Source organism: Balaenoptera physalus, assembly GCF_965194825.1.
Source record: "Balaenoptera physalus genome assembly, chromosome: 2".
NCBI lineage: Eukaryota > Metazoa > Chordata > Mammalia > Artiodactyla > Balaenopteridae > Balaenoptera > Balaenoptera physalus.
The window spans coordinates 104,496,192-104,517,742 of NC_138883.1; the positions used below are offsets into that span (position 1 = coordinate 104,496,192).

Sequence of the window (21,551 nt, forward strand, 5' to 3'; positions counted from 1 at the left end):
AAACCTTCCTGGTCTTAGGATAAATAGCTGAAAAAAATGGGTTTTTGTTGGTTAACAATGTTCGCATTTTCCAAGTAGATTCTTTTTTCTAATGTGGAACAAAGAAATGTGCAGTCAGCCTGAATGCATTAACAATTGATTGTTCCAAATGCTGACCTTCAGTACGAAACAATGTGCTGCTATTAGATGTAGAATAGGTAAAATGAGCCATTTTATAACTTAACCTAAAGGCGAATCTCTTCTTGTCTTAACTATTAAGCTTAGGAGAGAGAGGGGGAAAAACTCATTCAAAATAATGCTACTCTATCATAATAATATTCCCTTGGCATTGAACTTATAAAGGAGGCTTTTATCACTTATCAGAGGAAAAGATTCACAGTTAGACCCTTGGTATTATTTCATAAACATCCAACAGAGCCATCAAGCTTCCTCAAAGCTGAAAGCTGCTCTGTGCTATTGCCGGAAAGCACACTGATGCCGAGTTTCTCATATACTGAGTGGGCAGAGGTTTCTACAACACGAAGTGTATTAGTGGTCAACTAACTCATTTCCTTGGAAGAACACACGATTAGTCAGTCATTGATTCAAAGACATTAATTCAAAGGCTGGGAATCAGCCCCCTCTGTGTGAGTCACTTTAAAATTCTGCTGTCTGAATGTAAAAAGCGAGTCTTCATAGTCAACAAATTTTCAATGAACATCTAATATAATGCACCATGCCAAGAATTATGCAGGAAACTGAGAAATAAACAATGCAGGATGATGCCATTTTCTGGCTAAAATTAACAAGAAAGCACATGTATGTATCGATATGTTGATATGTGACTAAATTGAAAAATATACAACAGGTTAATAGGAACAAACCTTATATGGTGAGATAGCAGGGGATTTTAATGTTCTCCTTTCCAGTTAACTGCATTTTGTAAATCGTGTTAAATGAACACATATTGCTTTAAAGTGGTTTTTAAATTTTGCTTTTTAAAAGGTATAGAAGACATAGTCCCTGTTCTTAGGAGTTTCTAGTGTTTTAGGGGTAAACGATCTGTAGGGGGAAAAGTGAGTCTGTCTAGGTTGATGATGGACTGGCTGCTGATAACCACTGACATTTTTTTCTTTTCTTACCCAGCTGATCAAAAACCATGCCTATAGGGCTTCCCTAGTGGTGCAGTGGTTAAGAATCTGCCTGCCAACGCAGGGGACACGGGTTCAAGCCCTGGTCCGGGAAGATCCCACATGCTGTGGAGCAACTAAGCCCGTGCGCCACAACTACTGAGCCTGCGCTCTAGAGCCTGTGAGCCACAACTACTGAGGCGTGTGCCACAACTACTGAAGCCCGTGCACCTAGAGCCCGTGCTCCGCAACAAGAGAAGCCACCACAATGAGAAGCCCACACTCCGCAACGAAGAGTAGACCCCGCTCACGGCAACTAGAGAAGCCCACACAGCAACGGAGACCCAACGCAACCAAAAATAAATAAATTTTTTAAAAAAACAAACCATGCCTATGTAAATAATGTAATAAGCTGAGCCCACGTTCTAAGAACATTCCAATGAATAATGAGTTCAACTACATCCATTGGAAATTAGTCTTTTATGGGCTTGTCAATAAACCAATCCTCCATTTAAAAGCTTCTATGGGGCTTCCCTGGTGGCACAGAGGCTAAGAATCCGCCTGCCAATGCAGGGGACACGGGTTCGAGCCCTGGTCCGGGAAATTCCCACATGCCGCGGAGCAACTAAGCCCGTGCACCACAACTAATGAGCCTGTGCTCTAGAGCTCTCGAGCCACAACTACTGAGCCTGTGTGCCTACAGCCCGTGCTCCGCAACAAGAGAAGCCACAGCAATGAGAAGCCCGCACACCACAACGAAGAGTAGCCCCCACTCGCGGCAACTAGAGAAAAGCCCGCGTGCAGCAACGAGGACCCAACACAGCCAAAAATAAAATAAATAAAATAAAATTAATTAATTAAAAAATTATTTAAAATAAAATAAATAAATAAAAGCTTCTATGGTAAAATGCATTTGAATGTCCAATAAGCAACTTTATCATTGAATTTTTGGAACATAATTCAGAAATATGGGAGGAACTTATACACTTGCCTTAGTGTACGATAATAATAACTAATGCTTACTTTGTACTCACTGCATTCATTATTTCATTTTACCCTACAACAGCCTCATGTGGGAGGTTTTATCATCACTCCCATTTTACAGGTGAGGAAATCAAGGAACACAGATCACAAAACTTGTGTAAGGTCACCAAGCTCATGCAGATTCAAGCTTGAAGCCAGGCTGTCCAGACACATCCCAACTCTTTCTTGATCCGTCATCGGCCAGTTTCCATGTGCCATAGGTCTTGCACATAAAAGTGATTAAAATCTTTTAATGATGATAAGCCCAGATAAAGTGAGCATATTTCAATTTTTTGACCAAATAAAATGAAAACTTACAACTGAATAAAACTGCTTCCATACAATTAAAGGAAGCTCTGTGCAGGTATCTAGGAGTCAACTAATGTTTTCTGTAAAGGATCAGAGCATAGTTTAGGCTTTGCGCATCATAGGGTCTGTTGCAAATACTCAACTCTGCCATGGTAGCATAAAAGCAGCCACAGACAATAAGTAAACCAACAAGCATGGCTACGTTCCAATAAAATCCTGTGGTGGGTGGGGTTTTGTCTTTAGGCAGTGAGCTTCCACACCTGATCAAGATGCTATTATAATGTGGCTAATGAATCCAAATATATCTATTAATGCTTAAAAGCAGAGGTTTAGGGATTTAACTACCCAGATATTTGGAAAATTTTCCTGTGGTAAACAAGAAACAGCACAGTATTGGTTAGAAGTGTCCAAGTGCCTTGGAATAATGTCTATTAGTATTAATACCTGGTGAGTTGAACTCCCTCCTCACCAATGATGGAATAGGCAGTCCCTGCAAAAGTACTGCTGCATTGGTATGGGTGCTTTTACCTAAGAGTCAAAGGAGCGGTGTAAATAAAATAAACAGAAGCTACGAATGTGAAAACTTTACCTTCCCAAGGGTTGGGGGTTAAAATCTAAAATGTATGTTACGATAGTGGCAAAGACTCCGCTTTTAATGATCATCCAGAACATCATACCTTCAGAAGCCACCAAGAGCATCACGGTTAAACTTTCTGGTACTACTATATAGATTCTCACAGACCCCTGCTTATCTATGACCAACTCCACAATAATTCTATTAAAAGAACTTTACATAGTTGTACCAAACAGAACTCCTGAATCCTGTAGGAACTTAAGCAACTATCACAGTTCTCTGTTTATAATGAAGTCAAAACACATTTGAATCAAATTTAGATTCTGAAGTTTTTAAAGTCCTACCAAAAAAATGGTATCTGGGGCTTCCCTGGTGGCGCAGTGGTTGGGAGTCTGCCTGCCAATGCAGGGGACACGGGTTCGAGCCCTGGTCTGGGAAGATCCCACATGCCACGGAGCAACTAGGCCCGTGAGCCACAATTACTGAGCCTGCGTGTCTGGAGCCTGTGCTCCGAAACAAGAGAGGCCGCGATAATGAGAGGCCCGTGCACCGCGATGAAGAGTGGCCCCCGCTTGCCGCAACTAGAGAAAGCCCTCGCACAGAAACAGACCCAACACAGCCATAAATAAATAAATACATACATACATACATACATACATAAACCCAAAGTTTAAAAAAAAAACAAATGGTATCTGGCAAGCTAAAATTGAAACATAAAGAACTCAAGAACATCAGACATTTTCAACAGTTGATCTTCACTTTTCTCTCATGTTTCTTTTCGTAAACATAAGAATGCAGAAAAACTGGCAAAATGGCATATTTTTTGCATGAGGCAATCTTTTTTAAACCTTTTAAGTCTGGACTTAACTGTCTCTGCTTTGCAATTAGGGAGCGCTATCTAGAGAATTTTGCAGACTAGGACGTTCTCTAGGAAGAGCACAGGTTTGAGACACCACATGCATGGCTAGAGCACATCAAAGGTACAGTGCCATTGATTGAAATAGAGGAATACTGGCTGCATCCCTTTTTTTTTTTGGCCATGCGGCGCGGCATGCGGGATCTTAGTTCCCTGACCAGGGATGGAACCCGTGCCCCCTGCAGGGGAAGCACGGAGTCTTAACCGCCAGGGAAGTCCCTGGCTCCATCTTGCTTTTGCGAAATGCCAGGGGAAAACGTTGGCACCATCTCTGCCCTTCCTACAGCCTGAAGCAAGGGACAAAAAGTACAAAACCACATTCTGAAATGGTGAAAATGACTTGAGCGTATAGTGTCAGTTCAGAATTTCAGATGGATCTCTTATACTAGGATGGACATGTCATCTCACTTAGAAATGTCCAAAGAAACCAATAAAGGATACAAAAATGTAGTCGTCCATGTATCTCTTCTTTAGATTCTCCACGATGGCATTCTCTGTGATCTTGGAGAGCAGGACCATGTCATCCACGCCACTGTGCTTGACATTGTGGCTCTGCCAGTGGTACCGGTAGGCACCTTTGCTTCCCTGCAAACAGAAAACACACAATTATGAGGATGGTTTATTTTCTCCTGGAGGAAAAAAAAAAAATGTCACTGAGTTCCCAAATATTCCTTATATCAAATGAGAATGAGCAAAGCAAACAAAGATCTTGCTATCAATAGATCTGGATTCAGATTTCAGCTTTGCCACCTAAGTGAAGTGGGGAAAAGTGAGCTAAGCTTTTGTGTCACTTAGGCTTTTCTCTCTTTGTAAAAATGGGAGAAATAAGACCCAGTTCATAGAGTTGCTGTAAGGATTAAATAAAACAACATGTAAAGCACCAAGTGGTATCCAGAGCACAGCACAGTAAATGATCAATGGGCTTGGATAATTCCTTCAACCTTATTGTTTCGTAGAACTGACCGGTAAAATAAGCAATGAAACAGAAACTTTCTAGACTTGTTTTGCAAATTATATGACAGAACTCAGAAGTGGAAAGAATATGTATCCCACAATGGCTAGGTCACATTGTCATAATTTCTCAAGCCATCTGAATTGCTTTCCATCCATGAACTTACCACTGTCGATGTAATACTGGCCTTCCACATTCAAAAGATAGGCTACATTTTAATGACCGATCACTGCTATATTAACAAGGAAATGGACAGGACAGCCTAAACACGATCACAGAACATGCTACGGACAGAAGAACCTCGTCTGATCTCACAGCTTCCTTGGATAGGTAGAGCCCTTGTCTGCTTACTGGATTTACAACTTAACACCAGGGACGGCCTCTGAGCATCCTGTGGCCCGCAGGGCTCCCTATCACTTGGCATTTCTGCAGTGGGATCCCCCATGTGTTGGACTACGTGCCAAGTCCTGGAGCTAAGGGCAGATGGGAGCCCCACTGTGGCTGCATTTGGGGAGCTCATGATCTCTTGAAGGACATGAGAGATAGCCACCAAATGATTAATAATTTGTGCGTCAGCAACAGCCAACATGTAAACACATGTAAAATGGGTGTTCCAGCAGTGGGTGGAGACTCCTTTGCCCCAGGAGAGACAGAAATCACTTCTGTCTCATGTGTCTGAAATCATAGAGAAGGTGCCATGTGAAGTGGACCTAAAATATTTTGAATTTGCCAGACAAAACTAGACAAGGAAGGATATTCATTATAATTTACACTCACGGGGCAAAAAAAAAAAAAAAGCCAATACATATGAAATAATGACAAATAATACATGGCAAGATATTAGAAGACTCTCCCTTCCCTTTAAGCTCTCCGTGCATCCTACTGGCCATGTCACATGCTGGACAAGCGTGGTGGGCACTGAACCAAGCAAGACTGGCTCCTCTCCCTCCTCAGGAGTTTACTTTTGAGAGGAGTTTGGATAAAGGAGAAAAAATGTCTGAATGAGGGTATCTAGAGAGGCGACCTGCTCAAACGTCAAAACTAGGATGAGAAAAGGCAATAGGCTCTTTGAGAGAAGGGGAAGGTGGAAGGAAACAAGATAAATAACATTTTAAATTTCACTTAAAAAAAAATGTTTAATGCTTTCCCTGCAGGAGACATGTGCCCTTTGAAATGGCAAAATCTAAGAAGCTCTGGGAAAGCAATTATTAAAAAACCAGCCAAGGAAGGGGCCATAGGAAAAGCATAGTGCCATGGGTTCAAGCTCCAGAAAGGAGCCGCCCTTTCTGGAAAGCTTGCCACCCAGGCTGCCTTACAGAGGGAAACTGTTTATATGATAAATTGGACTTTCTCAGAACCACACGCAGCATCACTTCCTCAATCAGTTCCAGTATTACCTCAAACCTCACCACTCCTCCTTATTCTTGCGGCAGAGCAGAAAGCACTGGCCACAGCATGACTCACTGGATCTCAATGGCAGGTCCACCGTCTATTTCCAACCAGATAAAGATTCCTGGAAACTCCTCCCCTCCTCCGCCCTCCCTGCTTTCCCAGCTTGAATATTCTTTCTGGGCACCCGCAAAAATTACTCTGCATAGAAAACTAGGGTCCTGGAGTAACTAGCCAGTAGGTGTGTGCGTTTGTTTCTTTTTAACCCCAATATATATCTACTTACTTAAAAGAGGGCAAAAATATTATTTTCTCTTTAAAAATGTAAGCAGTTGAACAAAACAGAAGGGCTACTAATAAGCTGTTATTTAACATGCACAAAGGACAAGAAATGGAGGGGCTCTGTGTCATAGTGTATGCGTTTGTACTGATCCACAGAAATGCCTTCTCAAGGTAACCCAAGTCCATCTTGGTGCCCAATCCAACTGTCTTTTCTCTCTCTCTCACTGCAGTGTGATACATTACTGTCTGTCCCATCTCCAAGGTAGTGTCTTCTTCCTAACAGCAGTTACTTCCCAGTGCAACAGGGCTCTTCGTGGAGTTCATTGATTCTCACCGTCTCAAATATCCCTCCACACAAAAAAGTCCCCAGACTTCTATCTACAAGAGGGTAAGGAACCAATAGGATACCTGACAGGTACTATAAGCAAGGCAATGAGCCATTTGATTTGAGGCAATTGCTTTTTTGCTCTTCCAAACAACCCTATGAGAGAGGGGTTAACATTCCCATGCTACATGCAAGGAAACAGACGCCCCAAGCAGTAAGTAGCAAAGGCAAGATGCGAACCAAAGTCTCTATGATTATGAACTCATTCAAACATCACGGGTTCTTCACACTTTCTCCCTAGTGGCTTACTGGATATTTCCACACGTTACGTTTAAATGGCAACAGAATGCCATTTAACTGAATTCATCACTAAAAAGACATAACTGAATTCACCACTAAAAAGACAAACAGTTGGAGGGTCCTCCGTATCCACGGGTTCTGCATCCGCGGATTCCCAACCATAGATCACAGATAAGAAGGGCCGACTGTACGATGCCATTTTATATAAGGGACTTGAGCATCCAGGGATTTTGGTATCCACAGCGGTCCTGGAAGCAATCCCCTGTGGATACAAAGGGAAGACTATACAATCTTTGTTAATGGCCACCTTCTCTTAGCATCAAAGTCTGAAACACTGGAGCTATTTTTCATCTGACATATTTCCTATAACCAATTTGGTCACAAATCTCTCTCTCTCCCCCACTTCCTCCCAGGCTATTATAGTTATATATGTGAACTCATTCAATCTTCACAATCATCTCCCATACTATGTATTATCTCTATGTTGCTGATTTAAAAAAAAAAGTAAATCGCCCAAGGTCTTCTAATTGTAGCTTCTGTCTTTATTGACCCCCACCCTTACTATGCTTTTCTCCTCCCCCTTCTCCATCCCCCCTGCCCCGCCCCCCAAAATTCAGACGAGGTAAAAGGAAGGAGGGAAAATAGCTAGGGATGCTGGGAGTACCTTAGAGCCTTTAGGGGAAGGCTGACCTGTCCTTAGCAATCCATAGAACCCACCCATAGGTAGATGAAAGCTGGTACAGGGCTGGGCTGGGCAGTTCTAGCGGAGGGTGAGAACCAGATCCAGGAAGCTGGAAACGAAACAAGGATGCATAGGCTCTCATCCCAACCCAGGGAAGCTTCAAAGTTCCCCACAGTGAAAAAGAACAACTGTTTTCTGTTTTTCTATAGGGAACCACAGTGTTTGATCATAGTGTGACTTTCCCAGAAGCCTTCCTTGGAACACAGCCACTGATAGAGAGTAAGTGGGGAACACAGTGGGAAACGGTTATCACCTTACAACCCTAGACCAGGGTCCTCAACCCCCGGGGGGCGGCGGACCAGTACGGGGTCGCATAGCAGGAGGTGAGCAGCAGGTGAGCGAGCGAAGCTTCATCTGCCACTCCCCATGCTTGCATTACCGCCTGAACCATCCCCCCTCCCCACCATCCCCCCTCCCCTCCCCATCCCCCCATCCCCCATCCCCTTCCCCCCGTGGAAAAATTGTCTTCTGCAGAAACCGGTCCCTGGTGCCAAAAAGTTTGGGGACCGCTGCCCTAGACAATGTCCTTGGAAGCAGAAGCTGAAAGTTGCCTTCACACCACAAACTACTGTCCTAGAATTGTGTGGACAAGAATGGTGTTCCTGGGGCAAATAACCTGGACTTCTTTGCTTCTTCCTCCTGCCCCTGACTGGGAGGGTAGGGGCAGGATGGGCTGCCACGCCTGCTGGGAAGACGACCGGAGGGACGGGGACTTCCCCATCTGTGTGAGGAGGTACCTTTTCCTCAGATGACAAAAGTCCAGCTTACCAGGCTAGCACCTCAGTGAGACTCCACTTCCTTCTCTTCTGTGGGCTTCTTGGGTGGGGTGACTCCTTTTAGTTTCCCCACCAAAAAATGGTAACATTTTAAACAAGTAGGGGCGCTCAGCGAGGTATTTCATTTCCCAACAGTTCTTGGTAAGTGAAGCAACGCCGCACAAAGGACGGAAAATGGCTGCTAATGTGCCAGCTAAGAAATGATAATAATAACAATGATAATGATGATGATGATAAAAAGTTACTCTTAGCCCTGACAATGATTACAAATTACGAAAGAGCTACTTCTCACTAGGTAAACACTGAGTGCAGACTTTCTCTGGTCCACAGTTACTTTCTAATGATGAAACAGTTGATTAAAAAGCATGGATTCACGTGCAAGTTCTAAAACGTGGGGTATGCCCACATCCACTTAATGGCCCGGTGTACTCCTCACATTTAAGAGGTGGCACCAAGACACAGGAGTACCTCACGTTGAGGAAGAACCCGGTCACTGATTTTAAAAGGAGAAGTGTCATGAACTGGTGTGCTTAGCAGGGTGGGGACCAGGATGAGCAAAGGTGAGTCAGCGTACAAAAGTAGGCACTGCTGTCTCCTGAAAGCCAACCTCCACTCCCACGGAGAGGGCCCTAGGGCAGTCCTGCCCACGGCCAGGGCTCTGCACACACTCTCACTAGTGTCTCTGAGCATTTTCCTTCCTTGGTTCATCCCGGAGAGAGGAGACGACCATATACTGGGTAACTACACTTCTTCAGACGCCTTTCAGACGCCCAGGAAAGGGAGGCCATCTTATGTGCTGTGTAAACACAACAGGCTCAGTGTTGGGCAGGGCCTGGGGAGGGGGTGGCCATAAACGCCCTTACCCTCTTGTAGAAAGAATACACAGCACAGTATCTTTAGAGAGTCACGTGGAAATAGGGATCAAAACTTCAGTCACGGGACTTCCCTGGTGGTCCAGTGGTTGAGACTCCGAGCTCCCAATGCAGGGGGCCCAGGTTCGATTCCTGCTCAGGGAACTAGATCCCACATGCCGCAACTAAGACCCTGCACAGCCAAATAAATAAATAAGTATTAAAAAAAAAAAAAAACTTCAGTCACACAGACCAATATATAAACTGTTAACTAAACTAAATAAAAATAAAATGTGGGCTTCCCTGGTGGCGCAGTGGTTAAGAATCTGCCTGCTAATGCAGGGGACACGAGTTTGAGCCCTGGTCCGGGAAGATCCCACATGCCGCGGAGCAACTAAGCCCGTGCGCCACAACTACTGAGCCTGTGTGACACAACTACTGAAGCCCACGTGCCTAGAGCCTGTGCTCTGCAACAAGAAAAGCCACCGCAATGAGAAGCCCGCCCACCACAAGGAAGAGTAGCCCCCGCTTTCCACAGCTAGAGAAAGCCCGCACGCAACAACAAAGAGCCAACACAGCCAAAAATAAATAAATTAATTAAATAAGTTTAAAAAAATAAAATAAAAATAAAATGCATACCCTCTTTGATCCACCCATTTTATTTTTAGGAATTTACCTCAAGATCTACCAAGGATACCAAGATGTATGTACAAGGTTGCTCACTGTAACAAAGTCTGTAATGAGGAAATCTGGACATATGGATTAGAGACCGATTAGAACATGGCACTCCCTGCAGGTGTTCCACACAGTCATTGAAAGGAATCTGCCTGTGCTGACTTGGAAGATCTTCAAGATCCCCAGTTTCATGAAAATAGCAGTCAATACGTGGATTTAGTATTCAAGGACTGCACTGGCCTAAATTTTTTAAAAGACATGTGTTGGGACTTCCCTGGCAGTCCAGTGGTTAAGACTTCGCCTTCCAATGCAGGGGGTGAGGGTTGGATCCCTGGTCAGGGTGCTAAGATCCCACATGCCTCGCGGCCAAAAAACCAAAACATAAAACAGCAGCAATATTGTAACAAATTCAATAAAGACTTTTTAAAAAAAATGGACATCAAAAAAAATCTTTAGGGATTCCCTGGTGGCACAGTGGTTGAAAATCCGCCTGCCAATGCAGGGGACACGACTTGGAGCCCTGGCCCGGGAAGATCCCACATGCCGCGGAGCAACTAAGCCTGCACGCCACAACTACTGAGCCTGCGCTCTAGAACCCGCAAGCCACAGCTACTGAGCCCACATGCCACAACTACTGAAGCCCACACGCCTACAGCCCATGCTCTGCAACAAGAGAAGCCACCGCAGTGAGAAGCCCGTGCACCACAACAGAGAGTAGCCCCCACTCGCCACAACTAGAGAAAGCCGTGTGCAGCAACAAAGACCCAAAGCAGCCAAAAATAAATAAATAAATTTTATTAAAAAAAAATTTTTTTTAATTAAAAAAATAAAAGACGTGTTATAATTGTTTTCTTGAAAGATACACAAGGTTCCATTGGGGAGAAGGCCTGGGGTTTGGGGAGAAAGGTGACTTTTAGTCTCCATTTTAAACTTTGCTGCACAGTTTATTTTTTTATTGCTGTTTTAAACCATATGAATGTGTTAGTAAAATTTAAAAATAAATAGAAATGTTGAATATGATGCCAATACTATCAAGCATTTTCTGGGGGTGATGATTTCCAGAAAACCTGGGACTAAAATGTCCCCAATGTTATAAGCGTATCACCGCAAAAGGCAGATAAACCATATTCTTATTGTCAACAATGCACAATGGGTAATGCTCTGGCCTGACAAGCTGAGCTTGTTTTTTAATGGGATTTTCTGTCCCAGTTGAGTCATAACAGGAAAGGCTTGGAACTATCTGTTAGACGTTCATCTTTTAATCGACAGTCTGGGTATTCTACCTTTCGCAGTTCTGCTGTTTGACTGGAATGAAACACTTCCACTGCAAACAATGGAAAAAAAAAATCAACCATAAATATTTGTTTGTCTATCTGCCAGGCATAGCAAGCCAGCATTGGGCTTTTAATGTGTTTCAACTTTATGGAACTTAGACACCCCCCGCTATTTTGGTGGTGTGAAGATGGATGTCTGAAGCAAGCATTTGCGGGTGCTGAACTGCAGTGAACAGAGTGCAAGGAAGGGGTGTTTCTGGAGGAGGTGGGGGGTAGGAGTGGGAGCGGGCAGTCAGGAGCCCACAAACACCCCTATTCCCCTCAACCTTTAAGGTAAATGGAGCTGACTTTTACTGAAACCATAAATATACACCGAAGGTTTACATCTCATTGAATTCTCACAACACCTGCAAGACATGAATATTACAATCGCACTGTCACTATTTTACAAATGGGTAAAGTGAGGCCTGGGATTCTAATGTACCAAGTTGCCTCTGCTCGGAGGGTCTGGGGATGGGAAAGTACATGGGGGGCTGGCACACAAAGTAGGAGCGCAGGAGGCTCAGTGAATGTAGAGGATGTGCTCATTGGTCTCACTCATGTAGGTACATGTGACCTGATCGAAAGTTGAATATTTGCGTAGCATTTCCACATACATGGCCTCAGTTAATCCCTGTGACAAAGGGCCAGCGCTGAGACTTGTCATCAGGACTTCTGACTTCCTTTTCTTTGCTCTTTCTGCTACACTACAGCTCACTTCCGATACCATTATCAAGGCCAAGTGTAGACACTGGCTCCAGGATCACTAGATCCAGTGGTTTCTAAGCCAGGGTTGGCTAGAGTCACCCTTCCTGGAAGTGACTAGAGCAAACCTAATTTATCATCCAAACCGAGACACTCTGCGTGCAGAAGGGGATGTTGTTAATAATAAAGCTGGAACAAGAGGCATCAACTGGGACTGTCTCAGGCCGTATGGTTGTATCTGTGACCAGCTTGATCCCGGAAAAGTCATGGGCAGCTCTCAAAGACCAGCCCTCCCAGCAAGATCCTCAGGGTCTCCCACAAATCACTCAGCTTCTCTGAGGCTCTCGGGGCCTCTCAGCGGCCTGCTCAGGAGAAGGAGGTTTCTGGCATTACATTGCCCCCAGGGGACAATCATACCAACCCCCAATCCCTCTAGGGGTAGAGTTGGTTTTACATGATGACATGATCTGGGGGCAAAGTGTGGATGGTACACACCAGGCTGGCAACACTGGCTGAACTAATTGAGTGGGGGAAGGAAAAAAGGTTTGGGGGGGAAAAAAAAAAAACAAGAGATGGTAAGGAGCCCAAATTTGGTTTTAATTGCATATGTGATATTATTTATATAAAATGATATCTCTATGTGGCAATACAGTTGTTAAATGATGCAGTTATTTACCTAAGTGTACTTTCTGTACGGTTTTATTTCTCTGCTGAGTACATATTTATAAAATGTGCACACACATATACAGTTCTTTTCAGTGAAACAGAAATTAGATCAAATACTTTGTACAATGAGATATATGTATAAATGACACTTTTCCCATATTCTCTTGTTATTCCATGTCAGCTTTGTTCACCCCAGCTTGCAGCTGTAGTAAACTCTTTTTTAAATAACAGTGGGCCCCTAGCAGGAAAAGAGACTCCCTTTCTTTCACTTACTCTGACTGAAATGTGGCTCCCAAAAGGATGGGTTTTTTTTATATCAATGAACAGTTCAAAGCTAAGATGTTATAAATGAACAGTTAACATATTCCATCAATTCTAAGATGCATTTTTTTCATACTTCTAACGATGTGAAACTAGGACATGTCTTATAACCAATGCTGTGTCACAGCTTAACTCATAACCAGTAGCACCTTGGGCTTGATAAATTGTGGCATGAAACACTTCCAAAGAGCCAGGCTCCCCTTCTGTGCACTTTACAAATGTGAAGTCACTGTTTAATATCATCAAAGATATTATAAAGCTTTCGTTTATTCTGGAAGCACTGTACCATGTATTAATGTCACTTCAGGAACTGTGCAGTGGTTTTACTGGTGAGGTTGAGGATTGCCCAGTTCTGGAGGCTTTGCTGTGATCATTTTTGTAGCTGTTGCCTCCACCCCCGGCCCAAACTGGATGAGGGTGAGTGTGTCCTGGCTGACAAGCAGCTCCCATCAAGCTGCCCACACCAGACCACAAGTTTGCAAAGCAAGGTAATCTCCTCTTCGGTTTGTAAAGGCATGTTCCATTTGGACCTCTTTCAATCTAAAACTTCCTTCAGTATTAAGACCACTGAAGCAGGAGACCCCCTTCCCTCACTGCTGCCCCACAGGGGATATGTCCTCCCCAGGGGATTGCACTGAGCTCTGGCCTTCATTTGCATACACTATACTCCAACGTTTCCTAAACCTCATTGCCAACAACTTTTACAACTCTTCTGTATCCAAGTTGCACCAGCCCTATGCGTCACATTTTTATATAAACTGTCCTTTTTAATTTGGCTAAATCCTAAACAACTATCTCCATAAAATCACCAGTTTTATTTCTTCAGTGTGTTAAATAATGAAGATAGGGCTTCCCTGGTGGCGCAGTGGTTAAGAATCCACCTGCCAATGCAGGAGACATGGGTTTGAGCCCTGGTCCGGGAAGATCCCACATACCACGGAGCAACTGGGCCCATGCGCCACAACTACTGAGCCTGCGCTCTAGAGCCCGTGAACCACAACTGCTGAGCCCACATGCCACAACTACTGAAGCCCATACGCCTAGAGCCCGTGCTCCGCAACAAGAGAAGCCACCGCGGTGAGAGGTCCGCGCACCGCAACGAAGAGTAGCCCCCCTCACTGCAACTAGAGAAAGCCCGAGCGCAGCAACAAAGACCCAAAGCAGCCAAAAATAAAATAAATAAATGAATTTATTAAAAAAAAAAATAATGAAGATAAACGATTTAAAATACACAACATGGGGTCAGACACACTGACCTTACCGTGCACCTTGGTGCCATATCCCACACGTGGGGACCCGCTGCCCCTCTCTACTGGGCCCATTCCCACCAATTTCAAGTCTAGACATAGAGAGTTTAAACGACTTCTACTTCCCAGACGTATTTTTCTGTGCTGTGGAAAAATCTCACCTGGCAAGACTAGATTCCCCTTTCGGTAGCAGATGAGAGGCTAGGTTTCGTTTTCACAAGTAGAAACTGCTCTGAATTCATGTCCCAAATCCCCTGCACTTTCCATCAGGGGTCCCCAGGGCCCTCCTCTAGTCCTCTCGCCTCAGAAAACAGCCACACATGGGACATTTTATCAGTCCCCTGGGTGAGGGCTTGTCCTGAGGCTGACGAGGAAATTCTCTCTTGGGCACCTGCAATTTATTCTTTCTCTCTAGGGAAGCACTTCCTGCAAGTATTATCAGCCCTGTTCTATCCTTCTTCCTCTCAATCTTTAGGAAATCTAGGGTAGTGGCTCTCTCCCCGGGGGAGAATATTCTTCTTGTACAACAGCTAATTCTCATTACATACCAGCACTGTTCGAAACATTTTATACATGATAATTTATTTAATCCTCACAACCTTACCAGGCAGGAAAAATGAAGCACAGAGAAGTTAACTAACTTGCCCAACCCCAGAAGCTGGGCTTCAAATTGAGGCCAGTTGGCTCTCAAATCTTTGCACTTAATCATTAATACCTACTGCGTCTTGTAATTAGTAAGTGGATGTTGGAAACAGCAATAATGCTAGAGATAACAGTAATTGCTTTATTGCATGTTTAGTAATTGCCACGTATCAACTTTTTTTATCCACACAACAGCATGAAGCAGATACTTTTATTATTGGTACATAGGGTACCATGTGCAAAGCCCAGCATCTAGGAGCCCACAGAGCAAGCAGTCTGGCCCTACATGGCCTTGGGAGCACGTCTACTCCCTGCCAAGTCCCCAGCCTGCAGGGCAGTGCCTGGCACACGGTCGTGGCTCAATCAGTACTAGCTGGGCCAATGAATTCCCAGTGGCTTTGGCTCATCTCAGAACCAGGTGTATGTCACTGTGGCAGCTGTCAGTGGGGTAAATGGGTGTCCTGGGCCCAGAGTCTGCCCCAAGGAAGAAAGAAGTTTCTAAAGCTTTCCTAATGCCCCCAGCCCAGAAGATCAAAGGGAAGAGATGTTGCCCTTAAAGACAATTCTCCTTCTCTTAACTGTCTACTGTCAGCCAGGTAAGGAAAACAGGCTAATTTTGACCACAGGGTGAGGACATTTCAAGCTACAAAATAAAATGAATCAAATGGTTGAAATCCCATTATATGACAAATGCTCATTTTACTTCTGCCTCTATTTATATTTTAATCAAACAAATGACGAAGAGTCACACTGATGTCAGTCTTTTCAGCTGCAGCTCTGCTAGTTTGACAACATGTCAAGCATTTATCAGTCTCTTCAGGGACCTCCCTGTCGTCACTCCTGTTTTCAAGTACAAAGGTTGGGGAATACCATTCTTCTTGCTAATCCAGCAGTTTATTACAATCAACAGACTTGGGTTCAAGTATAAGCTCTGTGACCTTGGCAAGGTCAGTTTCATGGAATTTAATTCTTCACAATTCAGGTAGTCCATTAAATTTATATGTAAATGTGATTTAGTTTTTGCACCTCTACTGACAGGACTTTCATTAATAGATTCATAAACCAAGAAGACAAAATTCTATCAGACCATGTGTCACAATTTTTGGTTTGAAAATTACAGTCCCTGAAGCAATGGTAGCTGTTCAGTAAATTTCTTTAATTGAGTTAAGAAGCCAAAGTAATGATGCAGACCAGCTGGAAACACCGGCACTGATGGTTCTTATTCATATTATTAATTGAAATGGAAATAGAAACAGGGAGATAATTGAGCAATTCCTTGTCACTTAAAATGAACTATTCCTCTGTACTATGGAAGAAATTCTAATTTAAACACTGTTCTGCGGAAAAAGAAAAATATGTAAAGACTTAGCAGACTGCAGCAGAATTGCTATCAACCTAATTAAAAACAGTCTTCCAGGACTCACTATCATTCACAGCATCTTTCTGCACTGATTACAAAACATGTATTATTTATGTCACGCAAAATGTTGGAGGCATGACAACACAAGAGAACCAATTCATTTGATGTTTTTTTTAAGTGTAATTTACTTTGTCTGAAAAATGAACTGTTTGGGCATATCTGCAGGAGAAAACTCAGGATGTGTGATTCAGAATGTGATAGGTGGGGAGAAGGGAGCGTGATCAGGGGTGTCTTGGGGGAACGGGCAGCCTTTGTCGTGGATTAGCCATGGGGGATACTAAGTCCAGGACAGAAGCCGAGCGCAGGGGAGAGGGGCGTCCCCCAAGCACCACAGTCACTAGCCAACAACGAACAAAGAAATACAGAACTGAGAAATGCCTTCAGCACCTTCTCCTGGTTTTGGCGTGGGCGCAGGTAGACCCTTTGCTTGCTTGATCTGGCCTGATCTGCAGCACAGAGACGCCACGTTCCCCTAGGGGCAAAATGGAGCCATAAGGCATTTGTCTAGGGGCTTTTAGGGTACAAACCAGACGTTCACCAGATCCAGAGAGATCTGGGGCCACAGAGAGGCTGGCCGTCAGGGCGGCAGAGAGGAGGGTTCTGTGGGCACATCTCAGGGGGAGAAGGCACCAGAGCACTCCTAAATGGCACTGCGGGTGGGTGTCCCCAAGAGTCCTGCAGGCTCAGGACAGCTCCACATGCGAAGATAAACACTGGGTCCAACCTCTCACCCCTTTTATCACCTGGTGGAGGACACAGGACCCACCTAGCTATTTCTTCTCATGACCCAAACCTTCACACTTCAGGAAGTATGTCTCCTGTTATCAGCTTCTCTCTCAGAAACCACAGCTGAACTGCTCAAGGCCAGCACCGGGCCGCGCGGGTGTGGACAGGCCTGGGCGCCTGCGCAGCAAGGAGCAGAGACACGAATATCTCGTATTTATGTTTCGGGTGCCTACAGAATTTCCAAGGGGCTCTTACCACGTACCTGCTGTGCATCCACCCTCCTCAGTTCAAAACGCAAGTTCTGTGGATGAATTTGCAAAAGAACAAAAACAAAAAACAAACAAACAAAACAATTTGGGAGATCAGCACAGCTTCCCTAGGAACTTATCCAGGACCCTAGTTATTCTGCTTTTCCTGTTTGGGGGGGAGGCCACCAACAGGTAGACTTTGCCTTCCGCTGACCAGCGTGAATCCTTACTAACGTTCAACTGCAAGCAAATACAGATTTTTAAAAAAAACAGAAATTGGAAAGGAAGGTAAAGAGAGGTTAGGCAGAGAGAGAGAAACAGAGTAGTTTCTTCTCTCTGAGGGGAAGGGGTTCTAAATGGATAGAGGTTTTAGTACCCTTACAATTGGAAAGACTTCTAAGGAAGCTGTTTCAAGGACATTCCATAAAAATGGCATTGCAAGGATTCCAATCTTTAAGCCTCAGTTTCTTTTTCTGTAAAATGGAGATAATAACAGTATCTACCATTCAGGGCTTTTGAGGGCATTAAATAAGGTCATGCATGGAGAGGTTTTATTATACTGTCTGGCCTACCCTAAGTGCTAAGTAAAGTTATTAATACTAATAAGTGACCTGGGAATGCTGGTAGCCAGAACCAGTGCTCTGATTGCATATCTGATGTTTCAAGAAAGAATACTGTCATCTCAAATCTGGCTGATAAGAAGATATTGGCAGAGGCAAGATTCAGTAAAGAAATATGGAACTCTTACAGTTTCACGATGCTCAAGTGATGCATAATTACATAATATGTGAGACATCAGCATCCCAGGAGTCCCTAGGAATAGGGATCTGCTATGGCAGAGTAGAAGGAAGACAGTCATTGCCAGAGAAGACACATCGGGAATTTAACCAACTAAAAAGGAAGCCTGTCGTGAACTACAGTAAGGACCACTTGAGTCACGGACTGATGCCTTACAGGCAAAAAAGTGAAGGGGTTGAAACAAACTACAAAGGAAGAGGGGTAAGGAAGAGGCATAATACTTCGACATTTACATTCTGAATCCGAACATATTATAGGTGGAAGGGGCCTTGCCTATTCATCAACCAGTCCAAAGCTCTTACTGTACAGATGAGGAGTCTGAGGCCCAGAGAAGTGGTACGTGTCCATGGTGCGAGCTACTTGGCAGGAGAACCAGGACCAGAACTCGAGTCTTCCAGCCCTGGGTGACTCTCTACCGCCAGCCCCTCCCCAGCAAGCCCGTATGTAGCAAAGGTTTTGATCACCCACAAAAGTTCTGGGAAAAACAATCAAATGAGTCTAGGCATTTAAATATTTTAAAATACTCAAATAAACATGATCATTTGTGAACCACAACCTTCTGGCAATCAGACTGCATAAGGGCACTGGTGTCCATCCAAATAGTAAATATTTGAAGAGCTTAATTTCTTCCTACGTTTTAACATTAAGATAAATGTAAATAGAAGTTTTAATATCTGCTTTCTAGTTGGGTTATCTTGCATGCAAAGGTGCATAGACTCGGCACTTTGGGGACCACTTTCCTAATACCCCTTGCCTTCTACCCAAGATACAGGTCTCTGTTTACGGAGGGAAAAAAAGTCAAAGCATTGGCTTAAAAATCGGAAACAAGTAGGTAAAGGAGAAAGGCAATCTCCAGAAAATGCGGGGAAATGCCCACAGAAATTGGAAAGCTGTAATCTAACTAGAGATCTCTGTAGAATTCCATGTGCTCCTTCCAGTAGTAACTTTTGTCTGCCGGAATCACTAAAATTGAAAACAAAATGCAAGTTAACCATATCTGATGTGATTATGAGGCCAGGGTGGGTCACATCAGCTTAAAGTTCACAACTCCATAGAAAATCCAAGAAAGTTTCTGTGATTGTTACTCATTGCTCATTGTATTCTGTGAAATATAGTACAGCATCAAAAAGGCAACCCACGTCATCTAGAGGTGTGGTCCACAGTGGTCGGGGAGCAAAGAATGAGCACTGCTTTTCTTGAGCACCGCTTTTCTTGAGCACCTACTATGTGCCAAACACTCTGTTAGGTGCTTTGTTTCATTTGTTTTCAAAGGAATTGTAGAACTGGGGAGGTACCATGATCCCCGTATAACAGATGAAAAACTTGGCCACAGAGAGTCATGGAGTCCAGATCTGTACTGGTGGGTTTGGAAACCCACAGCAGCTTCCGTGGAGGCCATGGAAGACAAACGAAATGGATTCCCCACTCTGTGAAAGTGTGTCAAGGGAGCTGTTCTCTGATAGCAAGGTTTCAAATGCAGTGCCTGGAACTGCCTTTTAGGGTCCCACGTGGCAAGGTGGATGAAGTACTACCTCGGCTCGGGAACAGAGATTGCTGCTCTCAACAGGGGCGTTTTGGGCACAGGTAGGATTGACTCCTGCAAAGATAATGGGTGTCGTGAGAGGCCTCAGTGAAGTGGAGAGGCCAAAGGGTTGGAGCCACCCTGCGACACTGGGCCTCTGCCTTCAAAGGACTCCTCAACGGCCAATTTCAAGGCCAGAGCCCCACACCCTGGTCTTCAGTAAGGACAGGCTTCTCATTCAAAATTCTTTTGGGACCAGATAGATGATGGTTTTCCTTTGTGGCAAAGGTGCCTCTCAACACAATAAAGACACTCAGGTTAAAAATAACCTCACAGAAATTCTCGCTCAGCCAAAATGGTCCCAGCTAGGGATCCGCTGGAGGAACTTGTTACAGAGCTTCCAAGGCCAAACCACAGCCGCTCCCAGCCCTGCAAAGTCAAGAGCGGGTAACAAACTCTGGTCTTCCTTGTACTAGGGACAGGAATGAGAGTCAAGAGGGCTGGAATTGACACACAAATGATCCCAAAGCAGTAATAACAGAAATCACTTTATGCAAGAACCGAGACAAACCGAGGCTGCCCTCAGTTTAGGTAGAGAAGAGTGTGGTGCCTGCCCAGTTATATAGAAAACAGTGTGTTCACTTTGGGGCAGGACAGTGAATAGAAAATCAATGTCAACATCACCGCCTCACAAAGAGGGTTGTGCTCAAAAACTGCCAGCAAGACCACAAGTGGATTTGCAAAAACATTTGCATGGCTTCTGGTTGCAGAAATGCTGAAAGGATTTGTGCTACACTCTGCTCCCGAGGGCACAGAAGTTCCTTTCTACACGAACCCTGAGACCCAAAATATGAGGAAACCTAGCGCCAGCAGTTCTAATGTTCTCCCTGGCTGTGACCCCCCCTTCTCTTCCTGGGAGTTGAGCCAAAAGCACAGTATTACTTACTGATCAAATAACCAACACCCAAAGATACCTGGGAGTGACCACACGTCAATTAAGGTTCACTGGAATCAAAAGCAAAATGGAATCACCATTTGCTTGATGGAGGGTGGCTGGGTTTAAGATACAGAAGTATCTTCGCTTTGCACTCAGAAGAAAAGCTCATTTCAATTTCTTTTTTTTTGAATTGGGTGCAGCAAGAAGAGTACAAAGGTTAGAAAAGAGAGAAAGAGCTTGAGATCCTGAGAAAGATAAAAGGCAAATGATTTAAATTAAACATACGGGAAACATTAAAGAAGGGAAGGGCATGAAACAACCCTAGAGATATAAACATACAACAAAGAAAAGTTGTTTGATCATGGGGCAAGCCGTGTGAATAAATAAAATACCATAAAGGCACTAAAGGAAAAGAAAAATTAAAGAAGAAAAAAGTTTCCTTCCAACTTCCATTCTAAGGAAACCACAGTTCTTTGGCTTGGTACAACTACTGCTCACATGCTTAATAGCTAAATTCAGCTTTGAAAAACCTCTGTAACATTCTCTAGTTTTTTTAAAAAAATGTAAGTGAACCAGTCATTTACTATCAGTGGATAAATTCTGTTTAGTGGGTGGGTTTGTTTTGAGTAGCTGTGAATAAGGGCAAGGGTGATTTTATTTTATTTTTTTTTCCTGTCATTTAAAATTTTCTCCCTTAAAAAAAAAAAAAAAATCTGTGGCTGTTTTACAGGAGTCCAAGGCAAATCGATCGATTCTGAAGAGTGGTTTGAATATTTTTAAACA

The 21,551-nt window shown here is 43.9% G+C and overlaps 1 protein-coding gene across 1 annotated transcript in view; it reads right to left on the minus strand.

The window, feature by feature from the left end:
* MYO1E (myosin IE) overlaps positions 1-21,551 on the minus strand; it is a 201,966-nt gene that overhangs the window by 112,081 nt on the left and 68,334 nt on the right. Inside the window, exon 2 of the mRNA XM_082445188.1 lies at positions 4,373-4,516. Within this exon, the coding sequence (XP_082301314.1) occupies positions 4,373-4,516 (144 nt within the window). The remainder of the gene's footprint in view (positions 1-4,372; positions 4,517-21,551) is intronic.